General features: G+C 38.6%; 1 protein-coding gene and 1 long non-coding RNA gene across 3 annotated transcripts; both read right to left on the bottom strand.

Annotated features, from left to right (window-relative positions):
* Positions 1 to 249: 249 nt before the first annotated feature.
* LOC143888028 (polyadenylate-binding protein-interacting protein 12-like) lies at positions 250 to 19876 on the bottom strand. The gene is made up of 10 exons (XM_077392313.1): positions 19163 to 19876; positions 18947 to 19057; positions 18545 to 18589; positions 18382 to 18454; positions 18162 to 18274; positions 17947 to 18006; positions 17812 to 17859; positions 17638 to 17706; positions 815 to 876; positions 250 to 707 (listed from the first exon to the last, which is right to left on the bottom strand). Exons 1-10 carry the CDS (start codon positions 19616 to 19618, stop codon positions 650 to 652), a joined length of 1095 nt encoding a protein of 364 aa, XP_077248428.1. The 5' UTR covers positions 19619 to 19876; the 3' UTR covers positions 250 to 649.
* Positions 12122 to 16442, bottom strand: LOC143887273 (uncharacterized). 2 transcript variants are annotated; one of them, XR_013254121.1, is made up of 4 exons: positions 14053 to 16442; positions 13730 to 13971; positions 12957 to 13244; positions 12122 to 12888 (listed from the first exon to the last, which is right to left on the bottom strand). It is a non-coding gene; the product is annotated as an uncharacterized LOC143887273 (long non-coding RNA). The 2 variants fall into 2 exon arrangements; XR_013254120.1 differs by having other exon boundaries at positions 13730 to 16442.
* Positions 19877 to 21755: the final 1879 nt, after the last annotated feature.

The raw sequence follows: 21755 nt of genomic DNA, 5'->3' as shown, positions 1-21755 counted from the left end.
GAAATCCATATCAAAATCTTCATGGCATCCAAATGGGCCCTTAAAAAATATTTCCCTGCAATGCACATTTGATGGAGATTCATACTAGATTCGCCTCTCACCTTATTCTCAAACTCATGATTTTGTTATACCTTGAACTATTCATTATATGTAATTTCAAAATTGTAAGTTTTTGAAATTCTGTAGCATAAGACAAAACCCAGTTTGTAGCAACCTTGCAGCAAAAACAAAACCAATTGGAATAAGCAATTGCAAAGCCATTTCAAGGATTTCTGAAGTATAGTCATTGAATCCGAATGTTTCTTTGATACTCATACCAAAATGAGTGCACCATAAAACCAATCTACCAGAGATTGAATTAGTCACTGTAAGTATTTTAGACTTGGTAATTGAAAACATCCTAACAGATTTTTATTTTTTTTGGACAACCCCGACAATTCATAGTAATATGCACTGATAGATAAACTTCATAGCCTCGAAGTTCCAACCACATGCTAACAAGAAAAATCCATTAACACCTAGATATCAAGATTAACTAAAGAAGCAAAGAAACCTAAATGGAAAAGTTATAGCGGAGAAGAATACCTAAAATAACTGTGTATATGCATATATAGTAGAAAGATTAGCTGCCACATAGGACCTGCAAGATTCAATGCATGGAAGGGCGAGGAGCACGCGGTCGAACTGGTGTCTTTGATGGACTTACCCTGAGTACATTGATTGACAAGCAACAAAAGGCAGTTTAAAGAGAGGCTAATATATAGGGCAAAGCAAGTCAACATCTAGAAAGGTGGGAATGCAATCATATAGAGACCTTATTGGCAAGGATCCCAGTACCGCACCGCTACAGTTGAGAGCAGCAATTGCACTGCCAGCCTGCAAGAGAAAATAACGTGTTCCATTGCATTTCAGAAATCAGAATGTTCACAATTAAGACATTGACGCTCTGTTTCTTTCAACATAAAATGTGCGTAAAACAAATTTTATACCCATTCTAAGTGGAATTTATTTTACGCCAATTTTACGTTGCTCCGTTTTTTTCGACGTAAAAATGGAAGTAAAATTTGTTTTATGTTCATTTTTACAACATAAAACAAATTTTACGTCCATTTTTACGTCGAAAGAAACAGAGCCCGAAAGAAATGGAGCCTGTAAAATAAAATAGTGGAAGTTTCCTACCCAACGGTATATAAATGTTAAACAAATTGGTTTGCAGGCAGATCCTTCACCTTTTTTTTTTTTTTTTTTTTTTGACATGAGACAGATCTTTCACCCTTAATCAAGTTCATTCAATATCAAAGGCAATAGGGAAACTTGGATGGCTAAGAAGACATGCGACTCAATAACATGCAATAAATTCCACCGCCCCAAGCTATGATATAGACTGGTAATGCAGAACTAGCAGAATAATTACGAATTTCCAGCAAGAATAAAATGAAGAGAAGAATCAATTAAATAAAGCTATGGAACTATTTGTACAGTCTTTAGCAGCAACAGAAAAATCCCTTCAATAAATAATGACTTGAACATTAACTTGTTGTTTCTCCTCAATTGCTGGAAAATCAGCAAAGTGACCAAGAAGGGCAAACATCTATGGAATTTGAACCCGTTTGAACCAATCTCCAACATGCTCTAGTGGTAGAGGCAATAAGCACTCATGTTGCCATGAGGTGTAGAGTTCTAAGGCTGGTACAGAGAGAATCAAAGCCCTTCAACAAAAAATCTATGGAATCTGAACCCGTTTGTGACTGCCTGAAGACTCTTGAACGAGAGTAAAGCTCGCATCTTTGAGGGCTATGAAACTAACGCCAGCAAGCTTATCGTATCCATTCAAGTTGTGATAAGATTAATTGAAAGACAGCTGATTGTCAAAATTAGTCTTACTCCGTATCTGACACCATTTGATGCTGGCACGAGGTCGTCAATAAAAAAGGTCCCAAAAGAAAAGAATATCAGATGAAATCCCCCCCTCCCAAACCCCCCAAAAAAACATGATTAAGCTTAATTTCGACAGGAGTTCGAGAGGAAATCCCAGCCCGTACGGTATTGGTGAGCGTGCAAAGAAACCATAAAGGTGAGATCCCCACACCCTACTTGTGTCGCGGATTCCCACGACGCTAAAATAACAGCCCTCTTGGAAAGTTTAAAGATTTTGGTTTACTTTAGCAGACTGAGAATCCAGGTCGAAGGAAAAACAATCACTATTATATCTTGGGATCTCAGTAAATCATCAGGGTCGGGGGGTTTGGAAACCTTATCAACTGCATCCATGACATCAAAGAGGAGTAGCACATTGAGTTCCCTCGTATCCGTAGAACAGCTAATGAAGTTGCAGACGTCTTGGCAAAGGCTAGATCTGCTCGCGACAGCTTAATCACCACTAGTTTCCTTGCTGTTTAATTTGTTTTTCTATGTTTCGCTTTGCTAGGGCCATCTCATCCCTAGCTGTACCTTTTTCCTGGCCCTCGGAATTTTCTTAATGAATTTATCTTTTCAAAACAAAGCATATGTAGTTGTTGGGGCAGTTTCACAATAAAAAAAACCTTCTCAACCTAAAAGACATACAGCACCGGGGCGGAAAATCGGTTGCGCAATCAAGTAACTAATCATGTGTTCATGAGCAGGTCACTCATTAATTTGGGTAATTGTGCCAGTGTGGAGAGATCGACCATCCACAACTAGGATAGCCATGAGAAGCAATACAACACCTCTCGCCTTCTCTTGATTAGTGCAAGCAAGCAAGCAAACTGGCATGAAAAATGTCAAAGGTTTTGTTAATTATCACCAAGGTTATAGAAGTCATTTTACATGACATTAATAAATACGTAATGTGTCATATAGATTTCACATTATTGAATACAAAGGCTCCCACACAAATTTGTGTGGTGTCTCTCCTCTTCTCCTTATACTTTGTCTTCTTCAACATCTTTACATGGCATCAGAGTGGGTTCCCGCCCCAAGGTGATTTTCCTTCATTCCACTTGAAAGGTAAGCTTATTCTCTATTTGAAGTTGAAGTAACTATCTTTCTTCTTTTCATTCTATTTGAAATCTTCAAACTCCCACCATCATCCAGAAACCCAATCCACTTTCCTTTTCTTCCATTCCATCCACTCAAAATCCTCATCCCTTACTTGAAATCCTTCCTTTTTCTTCTCCTACCCTATCTTATCCGACATCTTTACATGGTATCAGAGAAGGTTCATACCCAAAGGTCATTTCTGTTCATTCTACTTGAAAGTTGAGAATTATTCTATATTGGAAATTAAACGATCTTCTTTTTCTATACAAAGTTTTCAAACTCCCACCATCATCTAGAAACCCCAATCCTCTTTTCTTTTCTTCTCTTTCATCCAATCGAAATACTAATCCCCTAATCCATTATTCAAATCCCTAAACCATTCTCCTTAGAAACCACAATTCCTTTTACACCATAGAAAACCTTAGTCTATTCCTTCGACTTTCAAACACAAAAACGCATCAAATGTATTCCCATTCCCACCCATCTACCTTTAAGATCCCTTGCCTCCATCTCAAAATCTTCCCTCATCAAAATATATCAAAACCCAAAAAAACTGCTTGAACATCCAAAACCACAAATACAAAACCTTAAAAACCCCTTGTATCTCTTAAAAAAAGCTAAAATACCCTAAATCACTATTTCAAACCCTCTCCCATCCCTCTCATTCTGTTGCACCCTGTAGTTTCTTCCTCCAATCAATAAATCATCAAAATAGAAATTTCCCTCTCCCTTGGCAGCCCTATTTTTCATGTCAACTTCCTACGTGTCTAGGGTCTAATTTTGTGCATCATCTCTCCTCCAACAGCATCCTTTATCAATAGTTCTTCCAAATCCTCCGAATCCAGCCATTGCTTGTACATATGGTATACTTGCACATCTGGAGGGCATGACAACCCCTATTGATATTCATGTGAAGAAAGAGAAGATCGAGAAGAACCCAGGTCTCCAAGAGTAAGGAACTAAGGATCAATTGATCATTGCCTGGATCAACACCATCCTTGCTAAAGAAGTTCTCGCACATGTCCTTCACATTACCTCTGCTTGAAAGCATTAGAAGACTCTAGAGGATATTTATTCCCAACAATCTGAAGCTCGCATCAAACAACTCCATGCTTCAGATCAAAACTGTAAGGAAATATTTATATAAAAAAAGATCGCTACACACTAACAAAACCGATGCATGACCCTCCCTCCCTCCCTCTGTGTGTGTGTGTGTCCCTCCTAAGATATGATGAGCTTATGGTTACGACATCCTCCTCTACTCCCATGAAACCCCCAGCATCACAATATAACTACGAGCTTCTTTGTTTGGCAGGATCATCTACTTCCCTTGGACATGGGCAAGGTCACAAACATACAGTGATCAGAATAGAGGCATTGAAAGCTTCCCCTACAATCAACAAGGATTTAACAATCCACGGCCAAGTACCTATCATCCATGACTTGCCTAGGGGACATTACATAGTGGTTTGTAACATACACCACTACCAAGTGACTATCCTTCACACATACCTTAGACCCTTCATGCTCCAAGGTCCATGGGTTCTTATCGCCTATGCTCGCCGACTTCCATGGGCTGTCAAATATGTGGCAAGCATAATCACATTGCTCCTTCATGTTATTACTGCTACGATTCAACAAGACCCATCTACAACTCAAACATCATATGGGAGATCTGTCTCTTTCGTCTCCATTAGATGCTTCGTCGGTAGTTACGTCACTTGTCTGATGACACAAGTAATATATATTTCGCTGTTCCCTACATCAGTTCATTACATATGGTTATGAGTGATGGGTCTTCCTTACCCATCACTGATCACCCATGTCAGTTCCGCATCTTCTATCTACCTCATTCACTTTTGAACCGCAAAGTTGTCTAATCATCCCCGACTTCAGGTCTAAGTCATCACCAACTTTGCCTGTATAACATCATTTATTTGTTCATACAAATGGTCGTGTCTTATAGTCTTGAATTTCCCAGTATTTATTAATGTTTACATGTAACAAATCTTCCTAGAATCGTCTTTGTCAAAGTTGTAAGCTCCAAAAACTTTCTGGACTTCTATTTAATTTATACAACACTATTCAAAATCCATTCCCTTGTGGAATTCTATAGTAAGATGTTTGGGGTCCAGTCCCTATTTCTTCATCACCTGACTCTCGTTTCTACAATTATACATGAATATGCTTTAGGAAAAATAGATATGGTGGTTTATCCCTTTTCTCCTTCTGCACATGTTACTGAACACCAAAATACTCATGTTTTTGAATGATGAACACAACAATTCTCATATCAAACCTTTGAAGTGATGGAAGGGAATATACCTCTCACGCCTTCAAGGAATATTTTTCATTCACTGCATTTTACAATAGTTTTCTTGTCCACATGCGCAAGCTCAGAATGGGGTGGCAGAATGGAAACATCGCCATATCATTAAGATAGGGCTCACCATGATGTTTCATTTTGGTGCTCCAAAGCACTTATGGATCATGGCTTTCACAAAGTTGCTCATATCATCAACATGCTTCTGTCATCCACTCTTGGCCAGTAGACACAATTTAATGTCCTTGAAGGCCGACGACTAGATTATGTGTTCCTTTGTTCTTCGAGTTGCATCGGCTCTGTTTACAGGTCGTAGACTAAGAAAGAAAAACGTCCCCTAAAGTTGCAGTATGCATTTTTTGCTGGGTACATTGATGAGCACAGATGCTACAGGTATTCTCAAATGGACAGCACAATTACAATGTCCCCTGCATAAAGTTGACTGCTACTTAAATCCCCATCTAAGATATGAAGATATTTTCTCAAATGTGGCAGAGGTAAAAAAAATGGGCTTTATGAGTGTATGGATAGAATGTTGGGCAAGGACTTTGCAAAGCTAGAATGTTGGGCAAGGACTTTGCAAAGCATATCAATGTCGATGTGCAGCTATTTACTTATTTTTTAAGGGTACTACTTATTTAGTTGTTAGTTATTTTGATGTCTTCTTCGTTATTTATTAACTAATAAAATATGAACTCCTAAAGCAGATGGAGGGTTATTTTAGTTGACTGGTGGATCCACTTTGGGTTCAAGAGTTAAGACACCAAAATTTGGGGATCTTTGTAGTGCGGGTCTTAAGCCTCACATGTAGTGCTTCGGGCTAATGAGGTGGTATTTCCTACATTCCTTTGAGCCTTTGACTCATTCCACAAAAAATTTCTTTTGGTTGCTGCTCCCTAATTGATTGATCATGCTAATCGACCACTTGAAGATGAAAAGATGGCACAAGTTGATGAGAACCGCCTTAATGAGAGTGATTATTCTTCCCAATGACAACAAGCTCTTCTTCCAAGTAGCAAATTTTCTTTCAACTCACCCCATAATTGGATCCTAAAATGACACAGGAGGCCTACCAATGCGAAGTGGGAGGCCTAATTAGGTACTTGGCAGCTTCACAACTTTGGACCCCAAAATACAAGAAATTTTGAAAACCACCTAGTCCCCCAATCCAATCCCCATCACTGGCAACAAAGAAAAGTTGATACCCTGGCCAGAGAATGCTCTGCAACACCGTGGACACAATTTATATTACATTTACCCTTTTAATGAATTATATGCTTAAAAAGGAATATAACTTCGTTAAAAGGAAATTCCAAGAAAATATACAACTAACTAATTGTCATGCATTATAGCCTCAGTTGCAAAATTATGTTCACTAGCTGGCAATACTACCTAAGAAGCCCCCCGTAACAAGCAAAGATCCACTCTAGTTACATGTGTTGAGAAAATCCGCCGGGCAAAAATAATCCGATCGTGCACAAATTAAACAGAAACTAAAATAACACAAGCAAGCCACAAGATGAACACCAAGATTTTACATGGTTCGGCCAAGCCTACTCCACGGGTGAGAAACACGATCTTCCACTATGAGAAAAACAATAAACAAGGATTACAATGGACTAAACCCAAAACCTGCAACCCTTTCCTTGCTTCTCAAACCAAGACCGTACAAAAAGAAAACCCAAGAGAAAATCTCAAGAGAAACCCAAGAAAAAACCCCGAGAAGAGACCCAAGGATGAAACCCTCTTTCTCCTTCTCCTTCCCTCTCTTTTATCTCTCTTCCCTATTCTCTATCTCTCTCTATTTCTCCCTCTCTTGTGGTAGACGACACACCACAAGAGAAAATAACCATGCCCAAAAACACTTGCCGTAACACTCCCACGAAATCCCGCTCGTGTCTTATTCTGGAGAAAGTAGAAACCCAGATTAAAAAAGAATATCCTTATTTTGGTTTTCCACTACAAGGCAAGTGGCTGGAAAAATAAGGCAACTTTCCCACTGTCGTTACTGTGAGAAACAAGGCAACGTTCCCAATAACATGTACATCCATCAAAATCAAGCATGAGGTCACGTCAAACAAAACCATGTAGTCATGTTTAAAATTTTGTTTGACATCCAAATGGAGCCATTGTTAAGTGCTTCAATGCCTTGGATTTGGGCATATAGCATTGGTTTATCCAAACAGCTATGATTTGACCGACACTTTGAATTTACTGCCGACACACGTGTCCGACACGACAGGCGTGTCCACCCATTTCGACACTCCTTTTGACACTTTTAAATGTATTGCTACAAGTGTTAGACTTAATGTGGGTGTGTGGACACGTTTCTGTGTTGTGTCAAGTGTGACATTCTGTTTTATTACTGCTGTTAAAGTATAAAAGATAAATAACGCCTTTCTCCAACAGCTTAAGCTTTTGGAGAAGTTGGTTAGTTAACATGGCATCAGAGCCAAAGGTCTCAAGTTCAAACCTCCCGGATAGCAAAATTTTACATGCGATGGTCGGCCCAAAGTGGGACCACATGTGCCACGTGTTTGCCAAGTGGGCCACACGTGCAGGGGAGTGTTAAAGTATAAAAGATAAATAACACCTTTCTCCAACAGCTTAAGCTTTTGGAGAAGTTGGTTAGTTAACAACTGCATATTGCGTTTTTTTTTAGACTACTGCATATTGCATTTACCTCTTTTATTATTAACTATTCTTTGATTATAAACTCTTTTTTAGCTCTTCTTTAACTAATATTTGTTGTTGTATCATATATATCCTTTCTATTGTAGCCGTGTCCCTGTTTCTAAATTTTGGAGGTTTGCCATGTCCGACACTCTGTGTCCGTGTCGACACGCGACACTCGTGTCCGTGTCCACAAATCATAGCCAAACAGAAAATCTGTAAATCGTCGAAGAAGAAAACTTCGGTGATCCAGCCTAAAACAGTAAGCCACGTGGGGCAGCTAACAAAGAGGTCACATGGAATGATCATGGAAAAGCATCAGTTATCTAGAGAAGTATGATTAATCCTAAGGCCTTGGAAGAGGATGGTCATCTGCACATGAACATCTTCCACACCCAATACACTCAGCTCAAGCTCAACTCAACTAAGCCTTTGTCTCAACATCTTCCACACCCTTCCAGACCCAATACGCTACAAACAGAAAATTTTGCAACCTCATTATCAATTGGGGCAGTTGTGATAACATCGTGTCTTGACAAGCTCCAACTCAAGGCCGAGAGGCACTTGTACAAGATTGTGTGATTCAAGAAAGAAAGCAAGGTAAAAGTTTTTAAGTGTTCCTAGTTTTATTTTTCATAGGAAAATCCTATATAAATGAGGTGTGGTGCGATGTGGTGCCTATGTATACCTGTCGCTTTCTTTTGGAACGGATGTGGAAATAGGATAGTAGGACCGCCCATCATGAAGACTGGAACACTTCATACATCAACAAGGATGTGCAAATGTTAGTTTGGGTCCATCAAAGAAAGAGGACATCAGGGATAAAGCAAGGGGGAAAACAAAAACTTATTTTCTATGGTAGATTTCATGGAGATATCCAAAGGGAGTTGAGTTATTTATTAGAATGTGGTTAATGAACTCCAAGCAGCTATTACTATCCCCTTAGAATAAAGCTTTTGATGCAGGATATGCGGATGTGATACTGGAAGAGTTGTTAGAAGGATTACCTCCTATAAGGAATATCTAACACCATATAGATCTCATTCCAGGGTCAAACTTTCAAAAATAGCCAGCATAATTGAGGCTTGATATGTTAACATGAGCTCCAGCTTTCTCAAAGATTGACCTCCACAAAGGCTATAGCCACGTCAGAATTTGAGCAAGAGATGAGTGAAAGACCGTTTTTAAGACGCGAGAGGTGCTATACGAGTGGTTCGTGACACCATTTGGGCTACCTAATGCCCTAGCACATTCATGAAACTGCTAAACTAAATCTTCAAGCCTTTCATTGAGAAGATTCTGGTTTTTTATTTCGACATATACAATCTTTGTGAGGATGACCTGATGAAGTTACATTGGGTGATGGTTGTTCTGTGAGGGCACAAGTTATATGCCAATCTCATGAAGAGCAACTTTTTGACAAATAGATAGATCTTCCTTGAATACATAGAATCAACTCCAGGTATCGAGACGGTTCAGGAGAAGATGGAGACTATCCTTACATGGCCTAAAGCTACGAGCGTTCATGGATTTTGTAGGTTTCATGGTTTAGCCATTCATAAAATAAAAAAAATCAGTTCCATCATTTGCTTTGACCACCGTTTTTTTTGGGGGGGTAAGTAACCTGCGATTGAACCTCCGGCCTCTAGGTTGAAGAGTAAAGCCTTGGACATTGAGCTAGAGGCTTTGAGTTGATCCAGCAGAATATGACAAAAGCTCCTTTTTTGCACTACCAAACTTTGAAATAGTCTTTTGAGGTAGATTGTGATGTCTCTCAGGGGCATTGGAACAGTGTTGAGTCGGAGTACCATTTTATAGCTTCCTTCAGCGACAGATGAATGACACCAAATTTCGATACCAACATTCGATGCTTTCTATTTCATTTACATTTCACTATACAGGTGATTTGTTATTGGAGGCATTACATGATTTTAGTAGGATTCCATTCAATTTTAAGATCATAAGGTCCTAAAGCACATCAAAGGACACACAATAAGTTGAGTAGTCGACATGCCAGATGGATGAATGACTTTCATGAGTTTACCATTCTCATTAGACATATGGAAAGGTCAGGACAGCGTGATTGATGGCTTGAGTAGAAGAGTCGTGTCATTGAGCTTTGTATGTCAAAGGTATGGGTTTGACATAATGTCAAATTATAGGCAGAGGAAGTATATTTTTCTACGAACTATGTGCAGTGTCAGAACGGAGGATCAGAATGGGGCAATTGTTGCAGGAAAAGGAGGGGATTCTAAATCCAAGTGATAAAATCAGAGCATCTAGTTAAAGGGGTGTGGTTATAAATTTTGAGGGTTGGTTTTTTGCTAGAAACAAAAGAAAGGGGTGTTAAGAATACAATGTGGAGTGCAAATTTCATCCTCTATTCTCCTCTTTAAACCACCTTCTGCAGACCCTTTGCTATTTTCCCTTTCATTCTCTTTTCTTTCACTTCATCAGGGGAATAATGAGATGGAGGTTGTGATGGTCGCGATCACCAAGAGTTGCCTTCTCAAGTTTCCTTCATCAACATTTGGCATGGATACAAAAATATGAACAAATCCGGGATTGTTGAGCAAGGAATTGATCTTCAGGAATAAGCAAATCATCACCACCTCTTTGCCTTTTGGGTTTTTGGTTCATCTGGTAACGATGGAGGAGCTTCATCAGGCAGCAACAATGTAAGCATTCATTGAGGCATAGGCAGTAAGTTAATAATGGGCATGGCAAGTGATGCGATTGGCATGGTAAGGAAAGGCTGTGAAGGATGAGTCCGAGAAGCTGAGATGACGTCAAGATCTAAGACATGATCGGCCGAAGAAGATGAAGGGTAGAACAAAGAGAGATGGGGAAGGCAATGGTGGACTGCGGGGTGGTTGGTTAACACGACTAGAGAGGAGCCGCATTTATGTACCTCTACCGAGAGATGAATCGCCTTTCCCCGATGCAGACGGTCTCGATTTGCGGGTTGTGATATTTATGGGAGGTAAGTGACTTATTTTGTTTTTGTATTTTGGTTTTGACTATATTGCATTTTTTATTCTGCTTCCACAAGGTCTTCTTTACTGTTTATTTTTAGGCCTGGGCTTGAGAGTCTTTCAGTCTCTTGGCCCCAGCCCTGGGGGACGCTCCTGCTGACATCTTTCCAACCTATAACAAATGGGACAGTTGAAAACAACTTGATGCAGGATTATCATCTCTTTAAAGGAACTAGATTATGAACTCCAACTAGTTCTTTGAGAGAGTGATTATGCTCGAGTTACACAGCGTCTCCTTCTGCACATGTTACTGAACACCACAATACTGATTTTTATTTTTATTTTTAATGACGAACACCACAATTCTCATATCAAACACCTTTGAAGTGATGGAAGTGAATATACCTCTCAAAAGCCTTCAGGGAATTTTTTCACTCACTGCATTTTACAATAGTTTTCTTGTCCGCATACGCCAGCTCAGAATGGGGTGATAAAATAGAAACTTCGCCATATCATTAAGATAGGCTCACCATGACGTTTCATTTTGGTGCTCCAAAGCACTTATGAATCAAGGCTTTCACAAAGGTGCTCATATCATCAACATGCTTCTTTTATCCACTCTTGGCCAGTAGACAACATTTCATGTCGGTCAACAACTAGATTATTTGTTACCTTTCAAAAAAAAACAACTAGATTATTTGTTCCTTTGTTCTTGGAGTTGCATAGGCTATGTTTACATGTCGTAGACTAAGAAAGAAAAAAACCTCCCCTAATGTTGCGGTATGTATTTTGCCTGTGTACATTGATGAACACAGATGCTACAGGTGTTATTCATTTTCTTCTAGGAGGATATGAAACTCACATCATGTTACCTTTGATGAGTTGATTTTATGATCCTCCAACCATTGGATGTGAGATCAAGATGAAGAAAGTAAGAGATCCTCCTTCAGGCAGTTCTTCATATTCCAATGCCCACAACCTGGGGGGATTATTATTTTGTAAATTTTGTGATCATCGGTGCGCATGAGGTATTAACTGCCTCAAACATCATCTGGCGAAAACACACCATGGAATAAATCCATGCACCAAGTATCCATAGAAAGTTCATGAAGCATGTAAAAATGCTCTTAAAGGATTGTAAATTAAAAAAAAGTAGAAAAAAAAATGCTTGCGGATATTGAAGGGGTTATGGGAGCCTAGTTATTTTCAGAGTTGATTTCCAAGTAGTGAAGGTGTGGTGGGACTCCCGTTGGTGGTGGTGCTTCCCAACCACCTAGGGCCCCATTAGGATATTGTAACTACGGAAGCTCAACAAACGACCCTAAATTTAGGTAGATTATGCAAATTCCCTTTCTTTTAATGTTATGAATAGTCCATATTTTGTGCCTATGTGTGATTAGGGCATTTGGGGTTGGCTTCAAGCCCCCTTCCATGCATGAGGTAAGGACATAGATCCTTTAGGATGAAGTAAAAATATAAATGCAGTGAAGAAAGGTCATACAAGCACAACCAGGTATTATCACATATCGAGAACTATGATACCTTTCTTCTATGACGAAGACGAAGACGGGTGCGTTGATTGGATCAACGGCATCGAGGACAACGCTGAAGAAGAAGATCAGAATCACAAAGAGATGAAATAGTGCGTTAGAAACACTATCAGAGGACGTGTCGAAAGTTGGTGGGTACATATGGAACAGGCTCGAGACCTCTTTTGCGAACTGCCTTTTAGATACTGAGAGGAAGTTCGTGATCAATTCTTGAAAGCGTTTGCGCCGAAAGCTTTCCATAGGCTCCAGGCTAAACGATTACGTGAAAAGAAAGCTCAACAGACATACTCTCTTGTTCCTCCACGATGAGCTCCAGTTATGGATCAAAGCCCCAAACCACGACACTCTGCAGAGTTGTTGAAGCTCATTCATAAGATTCAACCGGAGACGATTCAACTACTAGACAAACCTTACCTCCGTCAAGTACAAGCTCCAACCGTTATTGAAGATGAAGACCCAGAGATACCAGACACGACCTCCTTGATGATTCCCTCGAAAAAGAAGAGGAGTTTGAGGGGAAGCCGATAAAGAGTCGATTAGAAGCGAGCACACACGAGGAAGATGAAGTTGTTCTTGAGAAGTTTGATACGACCCTTGAGAAGATAACTAATGCCCTTCATCTCACCAAAAATATAATTGTAGATTCGCCCCCGCTTCCACGAATGCCCCGCCCTTGAGTTAGAGAAAAGTGAAGGCTACTTTCTGCAATGGAATGAAAAAGAGAGGTAAGGGACATTTAGTTGGTGTGAGAGCTGGAATTTCTGCGGCTATAGCAAGTGGCTTGCTATGATCAGAAACCTTTCTCTCGCGGGACAACTCAAGGGACTGGTTTGTGAAAAACGAAGGTTTTTAAGCTAAAACATAATTTTATTCCATAAATCAAATGCATAAGAAAATCGTTCACAGTGAAGTCCATTTATAGATTTACGGATGGGATTTCCTAATCCTACCCTAAGACAACTCCTAGCTTTGGATGATTAACTTCAACAAAAATCTCCTAAAATTCCTAATATTTTTGTCCAATTCAAACTCATAATTTCTCTTAAGTTTCTTAAATTCTCTCCTAAAACTAAAATTCATCTAAAACAATCTAAAATTCCAATTCTATTAAAACAAGGTTTAATTGTATCCAATAGAAAAATTCCACCTAAAACTAACTAAATAAATTAATAATTTTGGATTCTTACGAAACAAGGACCGTTGATTTGATCGGCGTCCGATGTCTTCCGATTTGTGGGCAATCGGCCTCTAGAAAACATGATCAGGCATAATCTCTCGTCCCGGTCGTCAATCTGTATCATCTGAATGTGGATCTGAGGGTCCATAGCGGCCTGATTATGGTTTTGATGTATTCGGCCTTCAATTTGTGAGATCTGGTCGATCCGAAGGTAGATCTAGATCATCCGACCTTCAAAAGGCTGGGATGCACCTGCATCACCTAGTTAGTCACTTTGGTAGGGACAAGACCATTAACTTGGTAGAAGAGAAAGATGAGTAGCAGAGTAGGTACATCACCAACTTGTGGAAAGGTGTCATATATGCCAAGTACGCAACGGGCCAAGCCAAAATATTGGGTTGCAAACTCCATTGTCATTTCTATAGGCTCCATGAAAGAACTTTAGCATGGACTTCATCTTGGGTCTTCCACGGACTAAATGAGATATTGGCTCTATGTTGGTTTTGATTGGTCCCGTAAGATTGCCTGCTTTATTGCATGTAAGAAGACAATGGATGCTTCACATGTTACAACCTATAGGTCAAGGAAATGGTGAAGTTACATGGGGTGCCCACGATGATCATGTCAGATAGGAATACAACGGTTATCAGTCACTTTTTGAGAACTTTGTGGAGGAGTATGGACACACCATCGCAGTATAATGGTGTATATCACCATCAGACGGATGGATTGATCAATGTTGTGAATCGTAGCCTTGAAAATCTTCTTAGAAGCATCGCTGGCAGCCAAAAGGACAATGGAATCTAGCACTACCTCACATAGAGTTTGCATATAACTCAGATGCAACATTTCTACGGGTAAGAGTCACATTCAAGATAGTCTATGGACGAATCCCAAAATTCCTGAATTTGTGTTGATACAAATTGCAGGAAAGATAAATTATGATGCGGAAGAAATAGTAATAAGCATAAGGAAATACATGAGCAGGTACGGAAGTTATCAATTTAGTTTTGTTTCGGCCGAAACCTTATGTTGTAAATTTCGTTTTGTTCACCGTTTCATTTTGGAGACCAGAACAGAACGTTTCGATTATTTCGGTCGGATTTTGTTTGAAACTTTTTGTTCCACTACGATGCGGGATTTTTATTTTTAATAGTTAAAAATATGGAAAAAAAAACAAAAATTGTTAAAAAAAAATGAGAAATAATTAAATGAACCAAATATGTAAAAGATCAAACATTTACTTAAAGGAAAATCACTATGAGCTGAAATGCCTGCGTTGACCACTGTGTTGGATCAATGCATGACATGATGAAAAAATTTTGGAGACCAAATTATGAGAATTTTTTTATCGGATTTTTGGGATTTAATAATGCTTAGACATGATAGAATTTATGAATTTTTAAAATTGGAAAAATACCCCATCGTTTGGAAGTTAAGGTTTTGACGCGACCAAAATGACCAAATCCACCGAAATTTAGACCGAAACGAAATATACGCCCATTTTTTCCGGATTCCATCCGGAACAGAAAAGTTTTGCCCATTTCGGGCTAAACGAAATGAAATTTACAACTATGGCCGAAACATCTCGTTCCAATCCAAAAAAGCAACAGAGACACCTTTTGTTTCGTTTCGGCCATAATTTCGTTCTGTATCGACCGATACACTCATTTTTTTTTTAAAAGAAATTACAATGTTGCCCCTTAATGACTCGTTTTTGGTTTTACCCTTATTTTTGGCCTTTTTTATAGTTTTATAGGCATTTGAAGGGTATTTTCCATCCATTTTCCTCCCCAAACATTAAAAAATACTATATAAACCCACTTAAATCCTATATAAACCCATCGAAACCGTATTAATTTTCTTTCTTTTATTGATGTGTCACAATAAACTCAATGTTTAAGTAATAAAATGTGTTTTTTTTTTGTTAGGTTTGGTTCATATAATAGTTTCTTATATTTTTCTAGCAATTTTTCATTTTCTCAGAGTTTTTTAGTTTTTAACAATCAAAAAAATTCTCCGGTTGTGGCGTCTTGGCTGAAACGAAATGCCAAAACACCAAAACGTTATGTTCCACTGACCAAAACGAAATATCGAACGAAACGGAATCAATAACTTAGATATCAAGCAAAAGTGAAATGAGAAGAGAGGAAGAATTGTATAGGAAAGGAAGCATCATATATATGGGACTAAATGGTTGTAACCAACATCCATCAATTTAGAAGCTAAAAACAGCAATCATTTGATCACATAAACCAATCAGATGCCCGCGCTGCACTTCCTTTAACAACCCTTAATGTGGTAAGCCATGTCCTTGAGATTGTCATCCAGGCGGGTAGAAAACGGGCAGGAAAACGGGCAGGACTTCAAAGGTTACCAAGCAAAACTAACATGAGAAGAGAGGAAGAATTGTATACTAATGACTCCTCAAGGAAGCATCATACATATAGGACCAAATGGCTGTAACCAACAACCATCAATTTAGAATGAAGAAAGAGACTTTAGATATAAAGATTAAGATTAGAACCACTCTCTACACACTGAAAGAAAGGGAACTGAAAGACATTCACTATAGGGGACAACAAGAAAGATACTCCACACTTTCAATTTCAAATTTACTGGTACACACAGAGGTCACTACACTAGCACTACATAAGGCAACATAACCAAGGTTTCAAGTTTCAGGTTTCTCTTTTGGTATGTGGTTCAGTTGTGATGAAAATGGAAACATATCAGTTTCGGACGAAAAAATCGGTGAAAATCTTGCAAATTCATGGAAATGTTTGGAAACATATGCAAATTACGGATATTTAAGATGAACCTTCAGGAAGCGCGATAATAAGCACATATACGCACTCAAAAACCAGTACATATGCAAAAAAAAACACCCATAATGGTTGAACAACATCGAACACCTATTTCCATGCATTGTCATGCCTATCTAATAATTTAGAACATAGCACATTCCACAGATAATCAACATAGATATTTATACATAATACATACACTACATTTTACATGGGGGCATGTGAAGGTGCTAGCACGAGCTGAGTTTTCATAACTACCTACTTGCAGCTGATGTGCCTAAAATTCCAAATGTAACGTGCTTAAATAATAATGTTAATTATTCTACGAGCTTACTAGTGGGACAAAAAATATAGGAGAGAAAGAGAGTATCTGTAACTGAGAGGAATCTAAACAAGTGATAACGTTTTTATCACAGAGCTGACAAAGGGATCAGGTTCCATAGGGCCCCATTCTTCTAATCACAGATTATGACCATTATAAGTATTATTTCCCTTCAATGTATCTTCCGCCTCATCTCAAACGCTACAACGTCACTCAATCTATGCTCATGGCAAACTGGCATGGAAAGGCATGAATGGAAGCCAGAAAACCAGAACATATCACATTGCAAAGAGAAAGCTACAGCCATCAATAGGTTTGGTGCCTCAAATCATATGGTAGGTATCCGCATGGGACAACAGAATTGATCAAAAACACTATCACCACAGCAGAAGACTGCCATATAATAGTTTACATGAATATTGTCCAAGATTTTTCTTAAGACTGCGCTACCTCTCTCTATTTTAATGGTTTAAGACTACTACCTCTTAAATATCAAATTTCTGACTAAAGCTTAAAACTGTCACATAAACATCTAATTAGATCTCTCCAGTATCATTCAAAAAAAATTAGATCTATCTAGCATCCCCAGATTTTTTTCATAAGACTAAAACCTCTTAAATATCAAATTTCTGACTAAAAAACTTTAAGCTGTCACATAAACATCTAATTAGATCTCTCAAGTGTCCATTGGGGTTACATTTTGTGTACAAACAGCAATTTCCATGATAAAAAAAATTAAACAGGTGGTAAAACTTCTGCATGAATAAACAAAAAGCAAGAAGTACTTACATTTACAAACTCGACAAAAGCAATACGGGTAGAATGGTGATAGTCTCCCAGTATTCTCAAGCGATAAACCTACACCATATAAGGTTGTGCCTCATAAGTCTTTCCTTTCTGAAGGTAACATAAACAGCTCATGAGAAACAAAATTTGAACTTTGCTAAAATAGCAGCCACCAACCTCTCCACATATTGTTTCAAAGAAAAGTCTAACATCTGCTTGAGAAACCTACACATAATGAACATATAAATCAGAAACAGGTGTGTCGCCCACTTCCACAGCCAATTCAAGAATAATATAAAATTATAAATCTACCTTTCTGTCAATATTTGTACAATAAATAGTTCTCGCGCACATCTCACGTTCATCTTCAGACTATAGACCACAATGTTAGCCACAAACTTTTAACAAATAAATTGTCGTACATCAGGATTAAGGTGTGACATTAGTGACTTAATTACATCAAAAATGAATGAGGTAACATTTTGTACAAAAGAGATTTGCAATCATCAATCATGAGAAATTCTCACTCTTGGCAAAAATGTTGGGTTAACTGGTGCAATAGCTGTTTTTGAGGGAAGCACTCTAACAGGATAGAATCCAAGCATTGTTCCTGCCAAGCTCAACGCAGCCCTTGCACCTTCTGCAATCACACAATCCCATGAAGACACATCAAAAAGGTTTCAAATAATAAGCACAGATGATCCATCAAAAAGCAAATAAAAAGCTCGCACAAGTAGTGGAAATTACCCTCATCAGTAAACTCTATAAAAGCAAAGCGAAGGACAGAATTGGGATCACCACATACACGGCAATCAACAACCTTCAGCCCAGAAAACCAAAATTGTTCAGAACACAAGGCTTCAAATACAAACTAAAGCAGCATGGAAAAGCGAAAAGAGATATGGATTGCCTGTCCACAGTTGATGAAGAGGGCAGCCAGCTGCTCTTCAGTGACCTGAGCAATAAAATATGCTGAAAGTAAGGACTTTTGATCTTATGAAAAGGCAAAAATTTACCCAACAATATATAGAAAGATACCTAGTGACTGATTAGAGACATAAAAAACTAACCAACAATACATGGTAACTCAAATAGAAGAATCATGATATCCTAATCAATATCAGAAGAACAGAAATGGTATAAAAAAAAATCAGAAGAACAGAGATAAAATGGAACAAAATAATGCACGAATGTCATGTACTCATATACATTAGACTTAAGATTCATTTCTGTAACATAAACCTACCAAACCAAGACACAGATGGAATGTTAGGAAATAAATAAATTAAATTTTGGGCATGAGGCTATATACCTGTTGATCGATGTCAGAAACATATACAGTCCTCCTAATGACGTCTTCACGCTGTGCATTACTCGTTCGGCTGTTCATTCGCCGCTTTCCCTGACTATAGTTATTCTTTTTCTGAACAGAGATAGCTCAAAATCAAGCAAAAAGACCAGAAATACATAGGAGCAAATTAAAAAAAAAAAACAAAAGGAAAAGACATTCACAACTCAATCCACCTACCTGTCTATTGCTATTGCCATTCTCATTGCCATTGATATTGTGCATCAGGAAATTGTTTGGAAAGAGACCTAGGGTAGATCCATGGTTTGCTAATGAGGGCGGGACAAACTCTTCAGCCATAGGATTCAACTTCGAGAGGAGTTCCTCCAAATCCCTCATATCACGTTTGAAACCCTCACTTACATTTCCATTCATCTGTAAATCAATACCGTTGGATCGCTGATGAACATGCCCATACCCTAGATTCCCATGAGAAATCTGGGGCTTGTGATTGCTAATGTGAGACTGAGGCATGTTAAAGGTATGATCTTGAAGTAAAATTGGAGTCTGATTAGGATCCATCATTGGAATCCGAATATAGTTTTGTTTTTGTTGATCAGAATCAGAACTCGTCCCTTCAAAATTCCGACTTTTATTCATCCCTAAATCAACCCCGGCATTCTCCACCACCGCCATGATTTTAATCTTCTCTCGCTTTTCTCTTCTTTTCCCTTTTTTTACTCCAGATCGATCATCAAAAAAAAAAAAAAAAAACAAGAGAACTAAGCGAAATTACATCGGTAAATGAAGCATACGTGCTAGTTAAATCGTAGCTCTGATCGTCACACGGGAAATGAAAATGAAGGGAATGGAAAATGAAGAAAGGGGTTTCTTTTTCATTTTTTCCAGCTTCGGATCTTTCCGTTTTATAAAATCCGGCCTTTTAAGACCCCTTTTAATTTTTCTCCAACGTAGCACCCCTCCTCAAAACCCCATCATGCATGACATGAGTAAGACATACATACGTGGCAATTAATGATTGGGTTTAATGTATGGAATGGGATGCTACATTGCTACATAGTGCCATTCTATTTTAAGGGGGTTTTTCTTCTCGCATGGTTGGAAGAGGGCCTGCGTATTGACACGTGTAAGAGTGGTATTTGTGGCTCTCTCTCTCTCTCTAATGGGGTCTCAGAGAAAGCACAGTGGGTTTCTTAAGACGGGGCATTGTGCCTTGATTTTCCAGTTGGAGTGGCTCTATCAAAACTATACCTATTTTGGTCATTATAGATTTGATTTGTGACTGCTTTTTTCTCGTGATATTTTGTTATGAGTCACACCATGCGTGTCATCTCGACCGTTGATCTTGTGGTCAACAATCTTAACCAGTCAATTGGTGTGATTTTTTTCCCATTTGACTGTGATTCTTAATTTCTTATCCATTGAATGTGGACTGTGGTTCTTTCACTGCTCATCAAGTTCACTTTTAACCATGTATACAAGCTAATAAGTGGACGGCTGGGATTGCCAGATGCTCACAATTTGGGGATCTATGCATGTATACAAGCTAATAAGCTTAAAACATACACTCTTTGTCCTAGAACAGGGCTTCTAAAGTAGTAGAGTACCTTGTGTAAGGGCAATTCTCTCAATTCAATAAAGGTGAGTTTTGCAAGAAAAGGAGGACTACTTGAGTATTGGCGTTCATTTGGCCATTTGCCACTAGATATGTGGCAATCGCTCCAAGGGTGGACCTCCCATATTTTCCTCACATCATGTATCTGGATAGGTCATAGGTGATTAGGCTTTCATTGAGATGTCATGGACCTAGGGAGCTCCATAACCATCTTACTAATACTTAGGATGCCCATGATTGGCCCCAATTGCAGCCCAACCATGACCTCTAAATTTGTGACGACTCCAACCATCCTTTTGTATTTTATTACCTAGTATACAGTAATATAGAAATAATATCTCGTAAATTTTAGAAACAAAACGAAGAAAGAAGAAAAATGCAGGTAATTTTTCCAACCGCGATGATATTTTCACCCCCCTGCAGTACGCATTCACCCCCTCTTAAATAAGGCACTGAAGAGAGAACTAGAGGCACTATCTTTAGTTGGGAAGGACTTAAGCTAACCTAAGCTAAGTGAGTGCAACATTATCACCAATAAGGTCTTTTAGGAATGAGCATAGAAGTGACTTTCTGTTTTGATGACTCGAGCCCTACGTTTAGCTTTGGGGGAAATATGGTCAAATGCATGTGGAGTTTATTCATTGCAAAGCTCAAATGAAATTAAATATTCCGTCACGGGTGTTTGTTAACTCCTTGAAATGATGAAGACAAATCTTCCTCGCCTGTAACTCTCTCTTTTGTTTTACTTTTATATTTCCACTCCCATGTGTGATGTCTTTCCTTGAAAATAACATCATTTTTTTTAAAATACGACAAACAAAAGGGGTGGAAATATCATTTTGTTTATCTCAATGGTCATATTCATGCCGCCTCATGGTCATCCAATCTTTACCGATCAATGGAAATAGTACGAAGTGAACTTCCTACAAAACTTACCAACCCATCTCTCATTCAACCTCCAAACACTCTTTCAGGGAGATGGTAAGTTCACCCCCTTCTATAGGAAGAATAGTCATAAATATTAAATACACTAAAGGGGGTGGCCAGAGAAGAAAAAGTGGTCAAATATATCACTTCCTCTCAATTCATTTCATATTAAATGGGGCCAAGGGAAATTTTGGGCCACTTGGGGCCGCTTGTACAAATGAGGTTAGAATATACGAAGGGAAGTGATATATCCACCCCTTTTTTTACTTG

This window comes from Tasmannia lanceolata, unplaced genomic scaffold (genome assembly GCF_043159265.1).
Source record: "Tasmannia lanceolata isolate RefF3 unplaced genomic scaffold, GAP_Taslan_0.1 ptg000012l, whole genome shotgun sequence".
Taxonomy (NCBI): Eukaryota; Viridiplantae; Streptophyta; class Magnoliopsida; order Canellales; family Winteraceae; genus Tasmannia; species Tasmannia lanceolata.
This window is presented reverse-complemented; position numbering and strand designations above follow the sequence as displayed.